Source organism: Lepidochelys olivacea, assembly GCF_965140295.1.
Source record: "Lepidochelys olivacea isolate rLepOli2 genome assembly, chromosome: 5".
Classification (NCBI taxonomy): Eukaryota; Metazoa; Chordata; order Testudines; family Cheloniidae; genus Lepidochelys; species Lepidochelys olivacea.
Genome location: NC_140415.1, coordinates 66,538,878 through 66,563,366, shown reverse-complemented (window position 1 = coordinate 66,563,366; position 24,489 = coordinate 66,538,878). Strand labels below are relative to the sequence as shown.

At 40.1% G+C, this 24,489-nt stretch overlaps 1 protein-coding gene across 2 annotated transcripts; it reads left to right on the top strand.

Moving 5' to 3' along the window:
* Positions 1-392: 392 nt before the first annotated feature.
* NUDT12 (nudix hydrolase 12) lies at positions 393-24,286 on the top strand. 2 transcript variants are annotated; one of them, XM_084627699.1, is made up of 8 exons: positions 393-535; positions 1,087-1,250; positions 3,673-3,886; positions 8,990-9,570; positions 11,030-11,197; positions 17,240-17,353; positions 20,230-20,429; positions 23,936-24,286. In XM_084627699.1, the coding sequence occupies exons 3-8, from the start codon at positions 3,681-3,683 to the stop codon at positions 24,044-24,046; spliced, it is 1,380 nt and encodes a 459-aa protein (XP_084483825.1). In that variant the 5' UTR covers positions 393-535; positions 1,087-1,250; positions 3,673-3,680; the 3' UTR covers positions 24,047-24,286. The 2 variants fall into 2 exon arrangements, with proteins under 2 accessions (XP_084483825.1, XP_084483826.1); XM_084627700.1 differs by lacking the exon at positions 393-535 and having other exon boundaries at positions 1,064-1,250.
* Positions 24,287-24,489: the final 203 nt, after the last annotated feature.

Genomic DNA, 24,489 nt, shown 5'->3' with positions numbered 1-24,489 from the left:
AATACATCCAAACAAACTTGACAACCCTATTTACTAGGTGCCCAGCTCTCCCCATTCGTTGTATGGGGGGGAGCCAAGGCTCCCAACTGAAGCTTTGCCGCTAACAGGACTGTTCCTCTGACGTTTTTCTAAGCCTAACGCTGGGCGTTGCAACCCCGAAAGCCCTGTGCAGACCCAGGCCTCAGTGCCCGGTACCGGCTTGCGCGGGGCAAGGCACAGAGCTGAGCCCGGCTTGAGCCAGGCGCTACCCACGCTCGGCCGGCGTGTTCTCGCCAGCTGGCAGGGCGCACGGCAGGGCCGGGCCGGGCCGGGCGGCACAAACCAGGCTCGGGGCAACCAAGCTTCCACACCCGGGTCCTGCACTCAGAGCTCCGACTGAACAGACCCGGGGCCTGCCGCCCGTGGGCAACTAGGCGCGGGGGGCTCGGCAACGCCCCCGCCCCGCCGCGCGCGCCGCCGGAAGTGTGGGGGCTTCGGTTCCGCCCGACCGGAAGCGGTTGTTTCTCTTCCGCCTGCGCCCGCCGCCTCCAAAACGGTAACGGCAGCGCGCCGGGGCTTGCCCAGCTCGGGCAGGTCCCCAGCGCCCCCAACCAGCCCCCTCTGCCCTCCCCCAGCCCCCGCCCCGCCCCCCTGTGAGCCGCCGCTTAGCAGGCCGGGTGCGCCCCCTCCTCGGGCCCCTGTGGGCTCGCAGCCGGTCGGTTACACCTCAGCGGTTGTCAGACCGGAAACTGCCGAAGGGAAACCGGCGGCGGCGGCTGCGGCGCGGGCACGTGGGTTTCCCCCGCCCTGTTGAAAAAGCAGTTGTTAGGCAGCTGCCGCCAGTGAGGTGCGGCTGTCACCTCTCCAGAGCAGCGCTCGCAGGCCCAGGAACAGGCTGTGTCCCCGTGGTTCTCCACCTGCTCGAGCCCCTCCCTGGTGGGAGGAAGCACAAGTCCTGTCTTCCATCTGTGAGAGTAAGGGGGGGGTTAGCACCTTCCATTCCCGATTCATTGGCCTGTACACAGGGGCTGGGAAGGTGCGAAAGCGGGAGAAATCTACAGTTTAATAGAAACTGATTTTATAGGATATGTCTATACTACCCGCCAGATCCGCGGCCAGCGATCGATCCAGCGGGGGTGGATTTATCGCATCTAGTCTCGACCCGATAAATCGATCCCCGAGCGCTCTCCCCTCCACTCCAGCGCTGCAAGAGGCGGAGGCAGAGCTGGGGGGAGTGGCAGCAGTTGACTCAGCGCAGTGAAGACACCTTGGTGAGTAGGTCTAAGTATGTCAACTTCAGCTAAGTTATGCAACGTCAGCTAGGTGAATAACTTAGATTAGTCACCCCACCCACAGTGCAGACCAGGCCATAGAAACGTGCCCAGAAATATTTTTCATAATCTACAGAGGTTGATCATGATACACAATTTTGATTCTGTGCTCTTTCCTGAAAAGGTACATGTATCAATATTTCCATCTTTAATGTTTTTGAAATAAATTTTTTAGACTTAGTAAAAAGTTTATCTCAAGTATATTTTTTCTGGGAGTATTCCTTTTTTTCTCTCTTCATATTGTGTGGCACACTAGCAAAATGAAATTAGTAAGAATCATACTATGTGAAGCGGACAGGACTAGATGACCTTTTGAGGTTCCTTCCAGTTCTAAGATTCTAAGCCTTGGTCCATGGCAGTTTATTTTATTCCATTATACTTCACAATTGGTATCCAGGAGAAAGCATCCTCTGTGGGCTGTCATTGAATTGAGCCTTTTAAAATGGCAATGAACGTATTTCTTAAAAAATATATGTATATACTAGAGACTACACACAATTCTGAACTTTATTATTTTCATTTAACATGTAGAGAATCTAGATTCTTTATTGGTAAATCTGAGGCTGAAACTTTACTTTTTTTCTTGGGACTGTAAAACTATATATATAATAAATGTAGTGCTTGTGAGAGTTGCTAGATTAGCTATTTAGTGCTCTGAAAGTCCAGCATGTTCAGAAGGAGGCAGTGGTTGCGCAAGCTTCCAAACTGACCTGTGAGTGTGCCTTTCTGACAACCTAAATAAAGGGGACCACCTCTGAGAGAAATGGTTCCATTTCCATCACCATCCATGCATATGTGGGTCCGCAGGCCACCCTTTCCCCCCCACCCCCCGCCTGCTGCATGGCTCCTGGAATACCCCCTGCACTCCAACCTGCCCTGCTTCCCCTGCCAGCAGAGCTGTCCACAGCCCTGGCTGCATGGGACAGCCCCTTTGGCCACAACAGACGTTCACAGCCTGATTGGGGGCAGGGGGGGAGTCAAGTCCACAGCCAACTCTCCACCTCCCACCTCAGCTGCTGGGGCTGTGGTGCCAGCAGGGGTGTCACTCCTGGCCTGGGCCTTTCAGTGCTGTGTCTTCTGTCTCAGCTTCCAAGACGGTCAATAAGCATTTGATGGTGTCTGTTATTTGAGCACCAGTGTTTACTTTCAATTTACTGTATCTTCAAGCCTCTCCTAAAGCTAGTTTTCTTTCCTGGAGGAAAATGTGTGAGGAAAGATATTTTGTCATGTGAGTTTTGATATAAAGAAACTTGCTTGGTGACGACAATTTCATTTGAAATTAATGGCCATGCTTGGTCAGACCAGTGGTCCATCTAGATCAGTATCCTGTTTTGTAACACTGGCTGATGCCAGATGCTTCAGAGAAAATGAGTAGAACAGGGCAATTTATCAAGTGATCCATCCCATGTCATCCAGTGCTGGCTTCTGGCACTTAGAGGCTTAGGGACACCCAGAGCATGAGGTTGCATCCCTGACCATCATAGATAATAGCCACTGATGGATCTATCCTCCTCCTTACCTAATTCTTTTTTGAACCAGTTATACTTTTGGCCTTCACAACCTCCCCTGGCAGTGAGCTCCACAGGTTGACTGGGTTGTATGAAGAAGTACTTTCTTATGTTTCTTTTAAATGTGCTACCTATTAATTTCATTGAGTGACCCTGAGTTCTTGTGTTATGTGAAAGGGTAAATAACACTTCCATATTCACTTTCTCCACACCATTCAGAATTTTATAGACCTCTATCATATCCCGACTTAGACATCTCTTCTAAAATGAACAGGTCCAGTCGCGTTAATCTCAGCTCAAACGGAAGCTGTTGCATTCCCTCTGATCATTTTTGTTGCTCTTCTGTGTATATTTTCCAATACTAATATATCTTTTTTGAAACGAGGTAACCAGAACTTATGCAATATTCAAGGTGTGAGCGTACCATGGATTTATATAGTGGCGTTATGATATTTACTCTATTATCTATCCCTTTCCTAATGGTTCTTAACATTCTATTAGCTTTTTTGACTTGCTGCTGCATGTTGAGCAGATGTTTTCAGAGAATTATCCACAATGACTCCAAGATCTCTTTCTTCAGCTGTAACAGCTAATTTGGGCCCCATTATTTTGTATGTTTAGTTTGGAATATATTTTCCAGTATACATTACTTGACATAATCAACACTGAATATAATTGATTTTCTTAAGGATTTCACACTACACATGACATTGTTACAATTGTATCATTTTCAAGGTGATCATTGTGGGTGAGTTTTGTTGTTCTACAAGTTATATATTTTTTTTTCTTTTTTAAATAATATAAAATCCAAATTTCAGACATATTTCTGTTTTGTTTTGTTTTTTTTAACATAGCTGAGACAATGACAACCACCGGAAGGAACCCCATGCAGCAAATGATTTCTCAGCTGCACAGTTTTGCTGCTACTGGAGACAAGATCAGGTTGACAGCGCTGTGCACTCATTCTCCATCCCTTATCAATGAAGCTGCTGAGAATGGTTGGACAGCCTTGATGTATGCTGCCAGAAATGGACACTTTGAGATTGTGCAGATTCTTCTTGAAAAAGGGTAAGAAAGTTAAAGGATCCTTTACTTAGGATCTAATCAGGCCCTTCCTGCCCCTTTGATTAATGTCTCTGAATGACCACTATATACAGATCCTTATGAACGTCTTTCCTCTCTGAAGTTACCTTCTGTGTTGGGGTCTCAGTCAATTCCTCATGCCAGACTGGTGGAATTCTCCTATCTCTTAAGGTTATTTTCATTCTTGAGAGTAGTGGTAACAGGGTAGAGCATGTGCCGTGCCCTAAACTGGCCATTGCACACCTCTCCTTGCATGTATAAATTGAATATGTTAACTGGAATATTTAGATTTATTAAATTTATTTTTTTCCTCAAAGCCTTAACTCTAATCCAGCACTGCCCTTTGTATTGTAGTGCAAACAGTTTTGTTTCAGTGCTTTTCTTGGCACAGTTGTTGACTAGTACCTCAGTACTTCTGCAGTATTTTCTTTTACTTGTATTTCTTAGTACTCCAGTGCTAGCACTGTTCTCACTGGCAACTGAGTTAGGACACTACTGTGCCACACATTTTGTTAGAGGATCTTAATACTACTTGATGCTGAATTTCTTTGTTTTGTCACTTGGCACTTATGTCTCAGTTGGTTCAACTCTTATCTCTGTGCACCACTGCCTTACTTCTAAGTGTGGCTTCTAAGAAGAGAGGAAGAACACATAGTATCTTCATACCATGTCAGCACACCAAACCAATGTCAAAGGCTGACCACCACGTATGTTGTGTTGTCTGCCTTGAAGTCAACCACAGTACTGTTAGATATGGCAGATAAATAAAATTGTGAGCTTTGAAGGAACATAAAGATTGCCTCAAAGCTCTTGTTTAGACATCCCAGGCAAATCCAACACAAAGCTGGACTGGAATGCTATGAAGTATAAAACCCTCAAAACTAAAGCCTGAGTAAGGGATAAATTTTTCTAATGTGATTGAGCTGTGCTTTGTGTCAGAGCAGAGGGAAGCAAAGTTGACTTTGTCACCTTTTGCTCCCCCCATTCCTGGAGTCAGCCATACCTGGTCCAGTCTCTGACTAAATAAGTCATCTGGTGGCTTCTATAATTTGCACAAAGCTATCCACAGCCCCAAGGGACCATTTTGGCAGCCACAAATTGGCCAAACTCACTGGTGGTCTGTCCACATCTTCTTTTAACTCATTACACCCTCTTTGCCCATCATGGACTGTCAAATGAACCAGTACTGTGACCCTCTCCTACTACTGGATTACCTCAGGCGGTGGGATTATGTGTGCTTTATGATGGGAAACCTTACACCTGCCTTAGAGTTTGGAGGATACCTTCTTTGAGGTAAAAAATGACAGGCAAGATCACGAATACTGAGCGATCTGGATTGATTGATTGATTCATAAGCTGGGGACAAACAATGTGTTTTAATGTAGCCAAATGCAAGATCACATCAAGTCACAAAGAATGCATATCATATTTACAGGATATGGGACTGTATTCTGCAAAGCAGTGATTCTGAGAAGGATTTAGCGTCTTATGTTAGATAATGAAATGAATATGAGCTCCTAGTGTATTGCTATGGCTAGAGATACTAATACAGGGGTGGGCAAACTTTTTGGCCCAAGGGCCACATTTGGGTGGGGAAAATTGCATGCAGGGCCATGAAAGTAGGGCTGGGACAAGGGGTTGGGGTGCGGGAGGGGGTGCGGTGTGCAGGAAGGGGCGCAGGGCAGGGGGTTAGGGTGCAGGAGGGGTGCGGGGTGCAGCAGGGGGTTGGAGTGCAGGGTGCAAGAGGGGTTTGGGGTGTGGGCTCCAACCTGGCGCTGCTTACCTGGAGCAGCTCTGGGGTGGCAGTGTGGCGAAGGCAGGTTCCCTGCCTGCCCTGGCCCTGCGCCACTCCCGGAAGCAGATGGCCCTGTGGCTCCTGGGGGAGGGGGAGGTCAGAGGGCATGTGCTGCCCTCGCCTGCAGGCACCACCCCAGCAGCTCCCATTGGCCAGGAATGGGGAACTGCAGCCAATGGGAGCTTCAGGGGTCAGTACCTGCAGGCGAGGGCAGCGCGCGGAGCCCTCTGCCCTCCTGTCCCCCACAGGGGCCGCGGTGCCAGCCTCTTCCGGGAGTGGGGCTGGGCTGGCAATTCTGTGGGCCGGATGCAAAGCTCTGAGGGGCCGGATTCGGCCCGCAGGCTGTAGTTTGCCCACCCCTGGACTAATATGATCCTTGGAGATATAAATGAGGAGTAAGGAGTTGATATTACATCTGTATAAAACATTGGTGAGACCACTACTGGAATTCTGTATCCAATTTTGTTTCCACAAAAAAAAGATACTGAAAAATTAAAGGGAGTTTTAAGGCTACAAGAATTATTTTAAACATTATACACAAACAAAAACACCTTACACTGAGCCTCAAGGAAGTTCAGTCTAATTATCTTATTAAAGAGAAGGGTAAGAGGCAACTTGATCACAATCTACAGATGCCTACACAGGCAGAAGATGGGGCTCTTTAATCTAACAGACAAAGACAAAACAAGATCCCATGGTTGGAAGTTTGAAGCTAGAAAAAATAAAACTGGAAATATGGGGCAAATTTATAACAGTGAGACTAATTAACCACTGGAACAGATTACTAAAGGATGTAGCTTAGGGTTGTCAATAGGTGAACCGTGGGCCAAAATCTGGACCGCCAGAGGCTTTTGAATGGTCCCCAAAATCCTTTTATTTACTTATCATTTTTATTATTTTCTCTGGAGTTTGGACCTTAACTATACCTTGACCAAGAAATTTGGACCTCAACAAAAAATAATTGACTACCCCGAATGTATATTCTCAATCATTTGAAGTCTGAATCGAGATTGGATGTCTTTCTAAAAGATGCTTAAATTCAGCCACAAGTTAATGAACTTAAGGCAGGACTCGTGGGGTGAAATACTCTGGCTTGTACGTTAGCCTGGATGATCTTAATGGCCCTTTCTGGTCTTAAAGTCTACTAAAAGTATTTTTTCTTCTACTTTTATTTTCATTTTTGTGGGACACATATTTTCATCTTGAATTGACATTTTTCTCTGGAGCTTTGCTTTCCAAGCAGTCAAAGGAGTTTATTGAAATATTCAGAGGGGCAGCATTTGTGCTAAACATGATAAGTAGGGGGCTTACGTCTCACTCTGCCCCATTACCCTCAAGGGTAAAAAACCTTAAGAGTTAGGGAAGTTTTGTCCGTCTCTTGCTAAGGAGCTAAAACTCAGAACTGAGATTCCTGAGAGGTGGAAGCTTCAAGAAAGTAGAATTACAAGATGAAATCATTTTCTTTTACATTTGTTTAAAAAAATATTTCCCAATCCAATCTTTACTATAAATTTTCCACTAATTGTTATAAGCAAGCATCAGTACCAACAGAAAATAGCTCATGGAGAAACACAAAGCAGTAGGAACATACAGGTGAATCTGACCCAATATCTACTATTTTTTTAAAAAAGAAAAGGAGTACTTGTGGCACCTTAGAGACTAACCAATTTATTTGAGCTTATGCTCAAATAAATTGGTTAGTCTCTAAGGTGCCACAAGTACTCCTTTTCTTTTTGCGAATACAGACTAACACGGCTGTTACTCTGAAAACTATTTTTTTTTGTAATTTATGGTGATGCTGTTGTCCATAATCCACCGGGCTTTGTATTTACAAAAACAAATGCATTCTTTTCCTGACTTCTTGAGTTCTCAATTTCAGAACCTTCTGTTTACCAAGACTGCTATTTTCAATATAAGAATTCACAGCATGCTGTTGCTCTGTGATTTTAAAATTGTTTTATAAGAAAATATTTTAAACTTGAAGCATTTTACAAAGTGAGGGTCAGATTTTCCCTATTCAAGATGATTCGTAGGGCATGTGCTTAGCTCCCAGTTGAGAAAACTGGTGTTGCATGTCAATGAACAAGTAATTCTAATCGGAAAAGGAAAATTCACAAGTCAAATTGTATGGGAAGATGGAATGGTTTCATATTATTTATGCTTGTAATCTTTTCCTCCTAGTCTGAAACAGATTATATGCTTTGCCTACTACAGCTGCATGAGCTCCCTCTTGCAGCACTGAACATTCGGAGTCAAAGCAAAAAAAGGGCAATGTGGTCCACCTGCCTTAGTTCTTTCCCTTCTGCAGAGGAATCTGTTCTCTCTAGGCATGGAGCAATTTCTGGGTTTTGATCCAAGACTTCCTTAATTTCTGGTGTTGTATTGCATTAAAGTTAATTAGGTATTTATGAATTTTTTCAGTGTCCTACTGTCCTGTGACACGAGTAGGAGTAGAGAAGTTATTTTACCTCTGTATTGGGCATAGATGTGATCACTGCTGGAAATCTGTGTCCAGTTCAAGAAGGTTGTTGATAAATTAGAGAGGGTTCAGAGAAGAGCCACAAGAGTGATTAAAGGATTAGAAAAACCTGTCTTCATAGACTCAGGCAGCTCAATCTGTTTAGATTCACAAAGAGAAAGTGACAAGGTGACTTGATTACTGACTGAGTGCCTACATGCGGAATAAATATTTGATAATGAGCTTTTCAGTCTACCAGAGAAAGTTATAACACGATCCAGTGGCTAGACAAACTCAAACTGGAAACAAGGTGTACATTTTTAACAATGAGGGTAATTAGCTATTGGAACAATTTACCATGGATCATGGTGGATTCTCCATCTTGGCAATTTAAAAATAATATTTGGATGTTTTTCTAAAAGGTATGCTATAGGAATTATTTTGAAGAAGTTCTCTGTCTTAGTCTCTGGTTAGTCTCTAAGATGCCACAAGTACTCCTTTTCTTTTTGCGAATACAGACTAACACAGCTGTTACAGAAAGTCAGACTAAATGATCATAGTGGTCCCTTCTGGCCTTGGAATCAAAGACTCCAACAGTTGGATTTAGCAGGAGAGAATGAAGGTATTGGGACCATTTGGTCATTTTATGATCACATTTCTAAATGTTCAGTGCTGTGAAAGAGTACGTACATGGCCCCAATTGCCACTACTTTTCTAAAGGCCCCCAAAGCTCTATGGCAGTGTGGATGTATCTCACCGTGAGAATATGCTCCAGCAAGACTCTTACAGAATCATAGTCACTATGGTAACCATCATTTTTCTTTTCTGTTTATAGGTGTGACAGGTCCATTGTCAATAAATCAAGCCAGACTGCACTAGACATTGCTAAATTTTGGGGGTATAAGCATATAGCTAATTTACTAGCAAATGTTAAGGGTGGACAGAAGCCTTTTTTCCTGCCAAATGATGCAATAGAGTATGAAAATTATTTTAGCAGGACACTTCTGGATAGAAGGAGTGATAAAAGAACAGATTCTAAATGGTTAAACACAAAACAAAACCATCCAGCCACCGTATACATCCTTTTCTCAAATTTAAACCCATTGGTCACTTTGGGTGGAGGGGAAGATGGTTCCCAGCAGCCTGAAGTCAGGCTTTGCAGGCTGTGCCACAAGGATGTAAAGGAATACATGAGCCAGACTGAAGAAGTCACCTTGATTTTTCTTGGAGTAGAACTTCAGTTGGCTACTCTGAGTGGAGGAGTTCTGAAGGAAGATGAAGAAGATGGACTGGTTGCTTGGTTTGCCCTAAGCATAAATGCTACCTTTGCTGAACAGTTTAAACAGAAGCATGAAGACTGTTATTTTCTTCATCCTCCCATGCCTGCACTGCTGCAGTTGACTGAAAAAGAAGCTGGTAAGGTGTCCAAAATGTAACTTTTAGCAATTGTCTAATCAGAAAAGAGTGGATGGGAAGTGGGAGCAGGGCCAATGGAAGGGCTCCTGTATTGGCTCCTATTTTCCCCTCTCCTTCTGATTAGTTGCATGATCTTCAGCAAATCCTTACCCAATTTGTGTGCCTCCGTGATGCCCATAATAAGCTGTAATAATATGTATCTTCCACATAGGAGAGTTTTGTTGTTTAATTGTTTGAAGTATGTCTTGAGATCCTCGCATAAAAGGTACAATGTTTTTTATAGAACGATTGAATTAAAAAAAGAGAGCCAACTAGTACAGGCAAATTCCATTGTTTCCAGGGGTTTTAATTAAAAGTCTATGACCTGATTTTTTCACTAGCTACAACTGGTTTTATAAAAATTTGCATACACAGTTGAAAGATACTAATGTCTGCAAAACCAGGCAATAATATTGTAACTGTATGCAATATCTGTGGGGAACATGTTGTGTTAAGTGTATGAGTGGTTTTTGTAACACTGGCCCAGGGATTTTATTTACCTCTAAGTGGGGATGGTTCCCTACTGCTCCACCAGGAACTAAAAACAATAGGGGGTGATTAAGGTGAATCACTTAATGATAAATACCCCCCAGAGAAGTACTGCCCCCTGGGAAGGCTTTCATATACTGGTTTAGACTGGGTTTTCCAGAAACCAACAGACAAAGAAAGAGCTTTTAATATAAAAAGACTGAGTTTAAATTAACTCAGGACCATCTTTCTGAACCAGCAAACAGGCAGGACCTTCTATCCAAGATGGGCCCCAACCCTTTCAGAAGGATTAGAAAGTCTGGCCTGCTAGGGCCCCATAAGACTGATTGGTGACTCCCTAGTATGTTTAATGTTTTCTTTGTTTTCTCTGTAATGCTTTTACCTTAAGAATAAATGTGCTTGCCTAGAAAAATCTGTTATAATTTGTAGCTGCTAGCTATAAATACACTGTTTATAGCACTTGGAGAGACAGCAAAGCAAAGGCAATGGCCTTTAGGCAGACTGGCTTGCTTGGGATATTGCAGTGTAAGATAGGTTGCTGTGCAGTCTTAAAACTCCTGGTCAGGAAGGAGAGAGACACGGGACTCCCCCTAGAAGAGGTGCTTGCTAGGCGCTGAAACCTATAATGGGTGCTATCTAGAGACCATGGGAGAGGGAATACAGTTACGCTGAAATTGTTATGTCCTGCACTAGTGTAAATGACTGCACAGAGTTCAGGACAATGCAGCTCTTAAATTAACATAGTTAGGGAAAATAGATAAGGGAATTTGAACAATATGAGATTATCAAGAGGACATTTTAAACGGTGGTTTTAGTTTGATTTTCCTGTTGAATTACGAGAATTTTCTTGTTATGCTATATATTTTAAAAGATTAGAAGACTTGTAAATTGATTTTATGTGATTCTATCATCTTGGTGCATTCTTTTAAAGGAGTAGTAGCCCAGGCTAGATCTCTTCTAGCATGGCATAACCGATACCAATTCTGCCCAACATGTGGCAGTGCAACCAAGATTGAAGAAGGAGGCTACAAGACGACCTGCTTAAAAGAAGATTGTCCCAGTCTTCAAGGTGTTCACAATACATCGTACCCAAGAGTTGGTAAGAATATCATAAAAATAAACAATTGACTGAAGAAAACTGGCTTATATCATAGAATCCATCTAGTCCAATCCCTGCATTGAGGCAGGATTAAGTATTATCTAGACCAGTGGTTCCCAAACTTGTTCCACCGCTCATGCAGGGAAAGCCCCTGGCAGGCCGCGTTGGTTTGTTTACCTGCTGCGTCCGCAGGTTTGGCCGATCGCGGCTCCCAGTGGCTGCGGTTTGCTGCTCCAGGCCAATGGGAGCTGCTGGAAGCAGCGCGAGCCGAGGGACATACTGGCCGCTGCTTCCAGCAGCTCCCATTGGCCTGGAGCAACGATCGGCCAAACCTGCGGATGCGGCAGATAAACCGGTGCGGCCCGCGAGGGGCTTTCCCTGCACAAGCGGTGGAACAAGTTTGGGAACCACTGATCTAGACTATCCCTTATAGTTGTTTGTCTAACTTTGTTCTTTAAAACCTCCAATGATAGAGATTCCACAAGCTCCTTACGTAATTTGTTCGGTGCTTACCTGCCCTTACAGTTAGGAAATTTTTCCTAATGTCTCATTTAAATCTTCTGTGTTGCAATTCAAACCCATACTTCTTGTCCTGCCCTTAATGGATTAGAAGAACAATTTATCACCTTTCTCTTTATACCATTCTTTTACCTATTTGAGACTTCTTATGTGCCCTCCTCAGTCTTCTCTTCCCTGGATTAAACAAACCCAGCTTTTTCAATCTTGCCTCGTAGGTCGTGGTTTCTACACCTTTAATCATTTTTGGTATTCTTCTGTGGACTTTTTCCAGTTTGTCCACATCTTTCCCAAAGCGTGCTCAGAACCAGACACACTACTCCTGTTGAGGACTTATCTGTTGAGCAGAGGGGAAAAAATTACTTCTAATGTGTTTCTTACAGCACTCCTGCTATACATCACAGAATGATGTTTGCTTTATTTTCAACAGTATTACATTTTTGACTCTCATTTAGTTTGTGATCCACTGTAGCCCCCAGATCGTTTTCTGCAGTACTCTTTAGCCAGTCATTTCCCGTTTGGTATTTGTGCAACTGAGTATTCTTTCCTAACAGCAATACTTTGCATTTGTCCTTATTGAATTTCATCTTATTTATTTCAGACCATATCTTATTCCAGTCCTCGAGCCCCTCCCAGCTTGGTGTCATCCACAAACTTTATAAGTATACTCTCTGTGCCATTATCCAAATCATTTCTGAAAAAATTGACTAGAACTAGATCCAGGACAGATCCCTGCTGGACCCAACACAATATTTCCTTCCAGCTTGATTATGAACCACTGATAACTACTCTCTGAGTACAGTTTTCCAGTCAGTTGTGCGCCCACCTTATAGTAGGTTTGTGTAAGCTATATTTCTCTAGTTTGTTAATGAGAAGGTCAGATGAGACAGTTGTCAGCATGCTTCAGTGGGTCACAGCTGAGAATACCAGGTTCAGGACAAACTGCTGAGAAATAGGGTAGACTAACCCCAAACTGGTGGTTATTCTATTCTTATACCACGCCAGTAACAAAAGTAAACTTCTGTCTCACCACGTTTGTTAACAGGAAGTCAAAGATGCAGTCTCCTTAGGCATTCCAGCCATTGTCTTACCACCCAGACACTGGCCTCTATGATGAATGGTTACTGAAAATCAATTTAATCACATATAGAGTCCTCTAATCCCAAGAGGTCAGCCACATAGCCAGGTCAATATATAACTCAGATCTGTCACAATAATCATGCTGCTGCCAATGCTTTAGTAACTAAAATCTAAGGGTTTATTAATAAAAGAAAAAAAGAAGAGAGTTAAAAATGGTTAATAGATCATATACATACAAGTAGTTGCAAAGTCCTTTTCTTATGTTTGTAGCAGTGAATGGAATAGACTGCTAGTTTGTAAAGTCTCCCTGCTAACTTCCAAAAGATTGGAAAGTCCTCAGTCCATAGTTTAAAATGCTCTGTTTTGTTGTAAGTCCATACTCCAGAGAATCAGGGTAGGAAAGGAAAAATGGAGATACCTCAGGGGTCTTTTACATTCTTTGCCATATGCCTGGAAAGTTACTGGCTCAGAATGGAATCCAGAGTCACATGAGCATATCACATATCCTTACCTGCTTTGATGACTCACATGGGTAGCCATTACCCATATACTTGCTGAGGTATCCTCAGGAAGGCTTATTGTGCGCAATGAGTTTCTTCTGTGGCCCACTGTTAGAGTGAAGTGTCCTTTATGGGCCATCAAGCTTGACGAGTCCACTCACAATGGGCTGGTGAGAGTGAATGTAAGCTACCTTGTTGTTGTTACACCAGGAGCAAACACATTTGAGATAGAGATACATAGCCAATATTCATAACTTCACATGGATTTAAACAGGATAATCTCATTTAGCAAATCATAATTTCTGCATTGACACCTTAAATGATATACTTTGTACAAGATTTGTTGCAAATGCGTAACAGTGGTATATATGGTCATATTCAATCATACAGCATCAGAAAGGTATCAAAAGCCTTACTAAAGTCAAGATATATCACATCTATTGCTACCCCCCCCCCCCATCCACGAGGCTTGTTACCCTGTCAAAGAAAAATGTTAGGTTGGTTTAACGTGATTTGTTCTTGACAAATCCGTGTTGCCTGTTACTTAGCTGATTATCTTCTAGGTGCTTACAAATTGATTATTTGATTTTTGTTTGCTCCGTTATCTTATTCACATTATATTATTATTCACCACTTACTTCACTGTATTCATGTATCTTAATCCCTTTTAATTCTCCAATCCTCTTCACTCAGTCCCTCCAACTCTTTTTTAACTATCTCGCCAGACCTCACTCTGTCAGTTTTATTCAAGATAAAGTAGTCCAAGCTTCTCTACCTTTGAGTTGTGCATGACAAAAAAAAAAATTTTAATTCAACTTCAGCCTCTTGTGTTTCAATGCAGGGCACTAGAAATCCTATGTTACAACAATGTAAGCAAATTATTAACATAACATTATTAACATTCTCCTCTTCATCCACAAGCATCCAAGCCCTCATCATCCCAGGTCTTGATTATTGCATCCTCCTTCCCTCTGGCTTTGACAAATCCTATCTATCCCCACTTACGTCCAATCCAAATGATGGTGCAACAATCATTTTTCTGGGACATTGTTTTGACCACCGTCACGCATCTCTCTGTGTTCCTCCACTGGCTCCCCTTTCTCCACTGCATCAGTCATAATCTAGTTGTCTTTACTTTTAAGGGCCTTCATGACCTAACCCTGCCCAACCTGTCTTCTGTTGGATGATATAGGGACATTGACTCAAGCCTTCATTCTGCAAAAGATGCCAGTTTTGGTTGTCCCATTTTTTTAAATTTTCCAGCAAGCACCTTCATGCTTTCTCTCATGCTGTCTTTCATCATAAGAAAGGCTTGCCATAGATATCCACAAAGCCACCTCATCATCCTTCTTCAGATCTTTCTAAAAATTCATCTGCCATTTTGTTTACAAAAGAAGTTCTACAGTACTTAGGCGACTGTTACTGCTGCCAACACTCTTTTTAATGCTTTTGTTTCATGCTATTATTTCCTTGTGCCATCTGTTTGTTTTATCCACCTGTTGTCTGTGGTCTGGTACTTAGATTGTAAACCCTTCAAGGCAGGGGCTGTCTTTGTATTATATACTTGTTCAGTGCCTCATACAAAAGGCCTCAGCCTCTAGGTGCTACTCTAATACAGAAAATATTACAGTGTGGCATCACAATGTGCTTACATCTTACAGTCTTAAATAATTTTTAAGACAGTAAAATGATTCTGCAATTAGTGTGTAAAGGCTTGCCCCAGAAGAACTGCAACAGTTCTAGAAAATGCATGATAAATGGTGACCCTGGCAAGAGATCTCATAGAACTAGAATCTTTTCTTTTGTTATCCATGTAACATCTGCACTTGGAAAGTTGTTTGAGAATTTGTTGTCTTAAGCTTGTGCCAAAATCCAGAATCTAGCGTCTTTTTACTGTAAAGGTTAATTTATAGAATTGTTTTGCTTGGCATTCTGAATGTCGTACATATTGTACAAAAGGTAGTTATTTCATTTAATTGTAAAAAGATATTTAGATCTGTACTGTGAACTAGAATAGGGACAGCTGTGCAATAGAGAGGATACTTACTTCAAAGACTAAAAAAACTATTTTAAGTAGCAAGCTTTTGTAACAAACAGGTAAAATTCAGGGGGGAAATTGCCTGCTCCTGAACCCTTGTCATGTAAAAAGATATGTGCCCATAGGTAACAAATGAGAGAATTCTATCCTTTCTCTCCAGTTACAGAGTTCTGGACTCTCTGCCAGGGAAATATAAAACATTTGAAGTAACATGAATAAATTAAACAAGTAAACAGCTTTTCTACCTATGCCTTGTCATCATATTTTTCCTGTCTTTCCTTCTTAGTCTCTCTCTTTCCCCCTTGGCCCTTTACCATATGGATAATATATTTTCCACATTTATTTTCTTGAAATCTATGCTTTTTTTAAATCCATTTAAGTTAGTTAAATGGCCCTCATTACCTTAGAATCTAAGCACCTCAGAGTTTTTAAATCCTCACAACACCCTTAAAGGAAGGAAGTACTGTTATCCCTGTTTTGCTGGTAGAGAACTAAGGCACATTGAAGCAAAGTGACTTGCCCAAAATCACACAAGAAGTCTGTGGTAGAGCAGGGACTTGAACTGTAGTCTCCTAAGTTCCTGTCTTAATCACTGGACCATCCTTCCTCTCCTTAGCCTTTCAAAAGCTTGAGTTACTGCATCTTTCCTCTCATTTCATTGTCTCCCCATCTTTTTTCTTGTATCTTCACCCTTTGACCTCCTTTCCTTTCCCCTCACTCTGTAGTATGTCCCTCCCAATCATAGTACGTTGTATGTCTGGCCCTTCTCTCTTGCTTTTTGTCTGTTGCTTCACCTTTTTGTTACTCCTACCTGCTCCACTCGTCTCTTGTCCTCTGTGGACTGTGCAACTTACTAAAATCATTAGTAATTTTTTCTTTACAGTCTACAACACGACACACTAAGAAAAGGAGTAAGATAAAATGAAAGATTGCTGAGCCAGCATTTGATGGTGATACCTTTTTCTAATAAAGCTGGCAGCCAGCAGGACTTGAAATTCTGCCATGTGCTCCATGGCAGGTACTTTTTGAATAAGGCACCAATCTTTGAGAAGCATTTGCCTAATGAGTTTGATAAATCACTCATTCTAACAGAGGGGAAAATACAAGAAGGAGGATCAGTGAGGCAGGGAAGATAAAGCAAGTAGGATGAATACCAAGGCAGAGAGAGAGAAAGGGAAGGCAAAAAGAAAACATAGATTTTAGGATGTTTAAATCAGGGAGAGGCAACCAAGAAGGGAAAGAGATGACTGAAGACTGGTATAGAAAAAGGGGAGAGGCTCAATGTAGATATGACTGATGGAAAGTGGAGAAAATAAAACAGAAAATTAAAAGAAGGAAAAAGACACAAAAAGGAAGAGGAGAGGGAAATGGATAAAATCCAAAGGAGAAAATGAGAACTAGAAACCAAGAGAAGGAAATAAAAGGGTAAAAATGAAAAAACATGACAACATTTAGATCATTATAATAATAATATCTAGCTCTTTTATAGTACTTTTCATTTGGAAATACATCCCACAAATCTGTGACTGAGAAAGAGGTGATGGCTTATCATCCTTGCTGCTGAAATTGTTGCTTTCTGTTGGATGTGTAACTAGGTTAAAGCTGTGGGTATTTCAAGAAATTGCATGCAGTTGCAGGTAATTTATATCCTGGCTCTCAAGCCTGGGCTAGATAAGTACACCTATTAGGCATGTATATTACAAAAATAGGTGAATAGAGATCTCGTTAAACACATCTTGATAATACCTGCATTGAGGCATCTACGGAATTGGAATTTCAAGCTCTTAAATAAACTAAATCTGTATTTACACCATGAATATTGAACAAAGGATTATACATGCCTGCAATTTGTTACTATATTTTGAGCCCCAAAAAAGTTTAAATATATTTCTTTCATGTGCATTCCAGATCCTGCAGTGATAATGCAAGTCGTTCATCCAGATGGGAACCAGTGCCTTTTAGGCAGGCAGAAGAGGTTTCCTCCTGGCATGTTTACCTGCCTTGCTGGATTTGTAGAGCCTGGTGAGATTTTTTTTCATGACTTTAATGTCAATTCATTTTATATTTCTATCCCAGCTTACACTTGAAATTGCCTGGAGCTTTTCAAAAGGATTTTCCTGCAAATTGATTTTAAATAGCACTGTACTTTGAAAAGAATGTCAGAAGTTTGGTCTACATTAGGTCAACTAAATGTGTATATTATCTATTAGGTGTGTTTTTTAATAAACATTCCACACACCTTACATATTGGCAGTTGGGTTTTTTTAAGGAACATGTGTCAACTTGAATATTTTTTAAGGTTAATTTCAAAAAATTCCATTTTATGATAGAGCATCCCATGCCCTAAGTTAAAAAAAAAAAATCTTTACGCATCTATATAAGGATTTTTTTCTATTCCCCCTCATGGTATTTATGAGAATACTTTTGGCCAGGAAGAAACTGAAATTGAACTCAGCAGGACTACTCATGCTTAAAATTTAGCATGTGCTTAAGTTTTTGCAGGATCAAGGCGTAAATGACTGTGCAGAGGAACAGTGAAAGTTCAAAAAGCTTTGTAAAATGCACAAGGTAAAGTGAAGATACTTTTTTCTGCTAGCTGTTTTCAGCAATAATAGTCTCAGGTAGTAACATAATTATAGTGGGTACAAAATTTTCAGACAGAAATGAGATTTTCAGTTTGTTGGCATCCGTTTCAGCTGAAATCTCTTTTCCTTTATTGTCTAGAGAATTTAGTACAAATAAACTATACTCATTCACTACTATGAGGTTTTGGTACAAATGAACAGCAGGGGAGAAGGAGGGCACTTGGCTGCGCATGTTAAGGACAGAGATTAAGGCTTAATATTGAATTACTTGTTTGTTTGTCACTATCTACAACTATGATTTAAACATAGTTTTTTGTATTGACTTTTCTTTGTTTTGGAAAAAAGGAGTAAAAATTATTTCATGAAACACTTACTCTAATGCATCTTATTCACTAAAGAGACCATAATGCATAGCTAGGTCCAAAAATTATATGTGTGACTGACTTCTGCTATGTAGTTGAATGAACTGGTTCAGATAAAGTAAGAATTGACTCAAATATTATTTTAGAGGTAGAAAAAGTTTGGATTTTTTTTTTTTTCACTTCCTCACTTGTTCCACCTTCCCTTGTATTTTTCATTGTCGTATCTCTTTGCACTTTTTCATTTTGAGTGGACATAAAGTTCTGAAATACAAGGACACCTGTTATCAGAGTATTTCCAGGCTGAATTAAAGACTGTATTATTGGAAATCTCATGAGCCAGCATATTTTCATGCTATCTTCATACCAGTTTTGCTTATCAAAGAGATTTGGCTAGTTTGGATAAACAACCAATGAGCTTCCCAACTCTTCCAGGTTCACCCGTGAGCTATTTATTTACTTGAGAAACCTTATAACAATCAAGTGTTGGAGAACAAACATAAATTATGAAAGAACAGCCTGTTATCTGGCAGCTAAGCGCCTAGTTGGTTGAACTCAACCTTCTGCATTAATGGGCTAGTCTCTTACTAGTCAGAAAGGAAAACATAAAAGATGCACAGTATATTAAGATCTGCCTGAGAGAAATTCCAATGACTGCAGATCCAGTTTAAACTTCAGAGAAGGGAATTTTGGAAATATCTGTAGATAAGGGACTATGTTGATGCATGGATTATCTACTTTAAGGAGCCTTTGACCACAGAATTTAAGGAACAGGTTAGGAGTTATCTCATGTAACAGTAATGCCTATGTTGTAATTTAATTCGGCCAGGGAAGATGTCACTTGCATATCTAAAGCAAAGATGGAAGAAAATAATTGGATATTATCCACAAAAGAAAAGTAACAAGAGGCATTGTCAGGATATAATAGCGCTAGAATTCTGAGTTTCATATTACTGTACCAAGGGGTACTAGTCACCATTCAGTTTGGCAGAAGAATGGTGTATTTCTTTATGCTAGAGATCTTCCAAGATAAAGGTGACATTTATTCATGTTTTAGTCTTACCTGACAGCTCATCCTTTGATGAACAAAGCTTCTTCTTTTATGGGAAATATGTAGGGTACTAGAATCCTAAAGAATGTAGGCCAAGATTTTCAAAAATAAGGGCCAGAAGGTAGGAAAATTAAGGAAAAATGTAACTGACTTCAGCCATTTCCCATGTACAAATAATATATTATAAACTTATCCAGTGCACGTATGCCCACAGTATATAAATATGAATGTTCCTGAGGGTCGAGTTAAAGTTTTCCATTATAATTTGAGTTAGAGGAATTTAGTGTCTGTTTTATGTTTCTTTATATTGTGAGGTGCAAAGGAGGCTCCTTGAAGAGAGGAAGAATGTGTCAGAGTGGGTAATGTAGGCATCTGTTCGAGTGTATTTGAATATCTACCATCTTTTTACTGTTGATTGTCATACTTCGAAAGGCTTTGTTAATTTTTAAACTGTAACATTCCACACTATTATAGTCATAGTACAAACCTTAAGTTAAAGTTAACAAAATTATTTATCTGTTATAGTGAGAAAACGATTATTTGTTTCAAAGTTAATTTGAGGTAAAGTGTGTTAAATTTTCTGTACATTTCACATAGCAATTTCAAGGACTAATGTTAGCTTTACATAGGAAATATACATTATGATGCTGGTATTCTGATATTTTTATAGTATTTATTTTATTTTATTTTTATTCATTTTGAAAATGTTGCTTTGGTGCCTGCCTTTCTTTTATTACACTGCTGATTCTCATACTTCAGATCTGTGTGCTACCCTGGGAACTGGATGCCTGTAGATAATTGTTCAAGGCAATTTTAAATCTTTTGAGTCAGTTCAAAGCACAGAATGTAATCCTTGCTTGGAGAATTTTCATCAGATGCTTGTTCTTTGCCCTGTTTGATTAGGGGAAACAATAGAAGATGCTGTTCGAAGAGAAGTAGAGGAGGAGAGTGGAGTCAAAATTGGCCATGTTCAGTATGTCTCTTGTCAACCATGGCCAATGCCCTCCTCCCTAATGATTGGTTGCTTAGCTGTTGCAGTGTCTACAGAAATAAGAGTTGACAAGAATGAAATAGAGGATGCCCGCTGGTTTACTAGAGAACAGGTAAAGTTCAATTTAATTTCTTTCTCTCATTGATTGTTCTGTGACTGTATCGGTTCTGGTATACAATAGGGATGCGCTCTTTTTCAGCAAGTTGAATAGGTGTTTATACGCACCACATCGTACAGTGATTACATTGTAATTGTAAATTACACATAGCCAGAGAAAGATAGCTACTCATAAAAGACTGCGTGATGAATGCTCTGCCCACTGCAAGCCCATTTGAAGACATTCTTGCCATTCTTAACTATTCAGTCCTTTTCTTGGGGCAGTATTTATTGTTAGTTATTCTAGTACCTTTCTATTTACTTCCTTGAGTTTTGTTTGGATCTAGATTAGAGAACGGTTAAGTAGCATTCATTTTTGAGCTTTTTCTAAAAAAAAATTTTTTTTTTAGAAATACTTGTACTATTTTTTAAGAGATTAAAAAAGAGGATTTGTTATTTTTTTACATATATTTTTCATACAGTTGTAGGCCCCAGTCATCCAGTTCACTGTGCATGGGCATGCCCTGTGTACTGTGCAGCACACTCCAGGATCAGAGTCTAAATGGGTAAAACTAGAAAACTAATAAAAAACACAATGGATGGAATTTTAAGCATAACTATAAGACAAATTACACAAGGCTTTTTTGTTGATGTTGCTCAATTCCTTCCCCCACCTTTTCTGTCGGTTAACATTTACATTGTTATATGTACTTTATATACTTCAAACTGCAGTAGGGTCCTTAATGTCTTATATAAGTGAAGCAAATGTGTCTCTATACATTTTGTATAAATAACAAACAAAAACTACATTCAGCAACAGTGAAGATGGCATCAGGCCATATCCTTCCACCTAAAACCTTAAAAGTATGGAAATAAATTATGGGGAAAGATATGTACATTCTTTTCCACCTTCATATTGCTTTCACTTCCATCTCCTACAGATCCCTGCACTGTTTTTATTACAGAATTCTTCACTATCTGAAGGAAAGAGGAGTTAGTGTGTAGCATCAGTGCAGCATTTATATACTATGCAGGTGTGCATTTTATTAGCATATTAAAACAGGACTTTTGGGTGGGGGGGCTGTATCCTGTATGGTCATGATAGAAATTAAAATAAAGTTTATTGAAAAACACATGTATGCATCCAGTTCAGTCTGAGTAATACAGGAGTACCCCAGTTATCTGAATCACCTACTCATCTGCATTTCAGTTTGAATAATCAGAAGTTTATTATATTGTGATTCTCCTGTCTTTAGACTGTAAATTTCCTTGCTGGTTTCAGTCTTCTGTATGACGTAAGTTGTGCAGGAGTGAAGCATGCAGCTCCACTCCCCATGTACTGAAATCCTATGTGAACCTCCATTTTTACAAGGCAACATGCTGTAGTTTAGTGAATAGGCAAGTTAGGGTTATCAGAGTTCAGTAAATTAGAATTGTACGATACATAGGGCCTAAACCTAGCCTACCTGTGCATTACTTTTTTTTGTTTCTCTGTCTAAATTTGTAATGGAAATGGAGAATAATTTATTTTCAGATTTTTCAAAAGGGAGTGTCTAAAATTAGGTTCCTAAACCTGTATGTAGGCACTGAATAAGAGTAGCCTGATTTTCAGAAGTGCTGAGTTCCCACAAATTTTATGAAAGTCAAGGGGAGGTGCAGGTGCTCAGCACCTTTGAAAATCTTTTATTTAGGTCACTTTTATTTAGAAGCCTAACTTCAGGTATCTGTTTGCCAATTATTTTCATAAAGCAGAAAGTAGGATGAACTGGATACTTTAAATACAGTAGAGGTTTCTCAAAAGATGATTGAAAGATTATGGGGCAAATGTAAACTTTCAGTGAAGTTTCACAGCCTTACACCAGTTCTGAATTTGGCTTTACATGTTGTAAGAGATTTGTGTATTATAAATAAAGTTAAAATTTTGGTCACAATTATTTTTAGTAAAAGTAAACAGTGACCTTTTACTAAAAATAATGGGGGGGGGGCTGACAGCTCCGGGGCCCCCGCCACCCTAGGGCACGGGGCTGAAGCAGAAAATGTCACAGAAGTTTCTGAAAGTCACAGAATCCATGACTTCCATGACAATAGCTTATCCTTAATTATAAAGAGTCTACCAGAAACTAGTTTTAAAATAGTGTAAATATGTTCATAGCATGTAAATCACAATTTTATAAGGTGATGGTCCTATGTGAATGTCTTACTGTAATTGCAAGGTAATGCACATTGGGAGGAGTAATTTTACCTAATGTACACATTTCTGGGTTTTAAATTAAATGTGACCACGTTGTAAAAGACCAAGGCATTGTTGCAGAGAATTCAGTGTAAATATCTTCTCAGTCCTCATCGGAGGTCAATGCCCCACACTCCAAATGGTAGAAGAAAAAATGAAATAGAAAATAATAATAAAAATATTATAATGCCACTATAGGTATATATCAAAGATGCACCCTCAACTGGACTGTGTTCAAGTTCTGCCATTCCACCAGAAAAAAGATACAACAGAATAGAAAGTGATCCTAAGACAAGCAATGGAAGTGGTTAGAAGAACAAAAAGACTTCCATGTGAGGAAAGATTGAAAAGGATTGTTCAGTTTAAGGAAAATACAAATAAGAGAGGTCACGATAGAGGTATAAATTAATGAATGATATAGAGAAAGTAAATTAGGAGCACCTCTTTACTGTTTTTCATAATACAAAACCAAGGGAGCCATTCATAAAAATAGACAGCAATTTTAAAATTGATAAAAGGAAATGCTTTTAATAAACACACCATATAATCTCATTGCCCCGAGGGACCGTTAGGCCAAGATCTTAATAGGGTCACCCATCTTTCAAAGCAGTAGCAAATGTTGGGACTTTGAAAGTCAGTTTCCCATTAAAGAAGAAATCACTGGCGTAGAGTCTGGGTATATTCTTAGAGCAACTTGTTTATTTTAAACGATATGTGCAGGTTTTAAACACAGATGTCATAAACAGCATGTGGGGTAATCCCTTTTTGTAGGGATTTCAGGCAGACACCAAGATCTGCTTTTCAGGAGCAACTCTGCCTCAAGAATTTAATTAGTAAATTCCATTACTGCTTACCACAGCTCCCCAAAAATATGTATCAGAAAAATAAACAACACAACATTTTCTTCCGAAACTGGAAGCTTGTTCACACACAAAGAAAAAGAACTTGTAAGATAGTGTAACACCAGGAATCTTGTGATTCCTGCCCTAGCAATCAGCTACACAAAAAGATTAGACATTTATATGGTTAGTGAGAGTGTACACAGTTACTTTAGAATAATAAGCTTGCAGGCTTTAGGACATAATTCACTTGCTACCTGATGGGTTAAAAAGCCTTTCCTCTTGTTTCTTGCACCTTCCTCTGATGCATCTGGTAATGGCCTCAGTCAGAGAAATGATACTGGACTTGGAGAAGACCACTAGATCACTCCTGTACGGAAATTCCTACGTTCATGATAGATTCCATGTGTTTATAAGATTAATTTACCAAAACAAAATCTGTATGTATTGCAGGTCGTGGACGTTCTCATTAAAGGAAACCAGCGTTCTTTCTTTGTGCCACCGCGTCAAGCTATTGCATACCAGTTGATAAAACACTGGATTGGAATGAATGCTCACCTTTAAATTCAAGGAACTGAGTTCTTTGTGTTAAATTACTGTTTCCAGTGACTGCTAACGTAAATAAATTAAAAATAATTGGTCATTTAGTAAAGTGTGTGACTACAGTAATTTCTGAGTTTCTTAGTCCTTTGACTCCTAAGATATACTTGTACTCAGTGATTCTTTTCAGAAATTTGTTGGAATGGGACAGTGACCCACTGATTACCCCAAACAAAAAAGTCAACATTAAAGTATCATTTTGAAGTTTTTTTATAATCAGGTTATTATTCTGCCCTTCGCTATCCCTCCTTTTATTTTCCAGCACTTGTATGAGCTCTTCTGGATCTACTATTTTTGTTTGAGACATTAGGTTAAAATCAGCCCTGGTGTAAGTTGTGACAACTCCGCTGATTATGCCTGCTGTGACTGAGATTCTTTTCCTCTTTGTTTACCTGCAGTTTAGTTGT

Bases quoted from the DNA above. Each gene is read 5' to 3' on its own strand.
- NUDT12 (XM_084627699.1), top strand. From the start codon at position 3,681: ATGACAACCACCGGAAGGAACCCCATGCAGCAAATGATTTCTCAGCTG. The intron at 17,354-20,229 runs GTGAGATTTTTT...CTGTTTGATTAG, and splicing joins TGCTGGATTTGTAGAGCCTG to GGGAAACAATAGAAGATGCT. The intron at 20,430-23,935 runs GTAAAGTTCAAT...TATGTATTGCAG, and splicing joins GCTGGTTTACTAGAGAACAG to GTCGTGGACGTTCTCATTAA.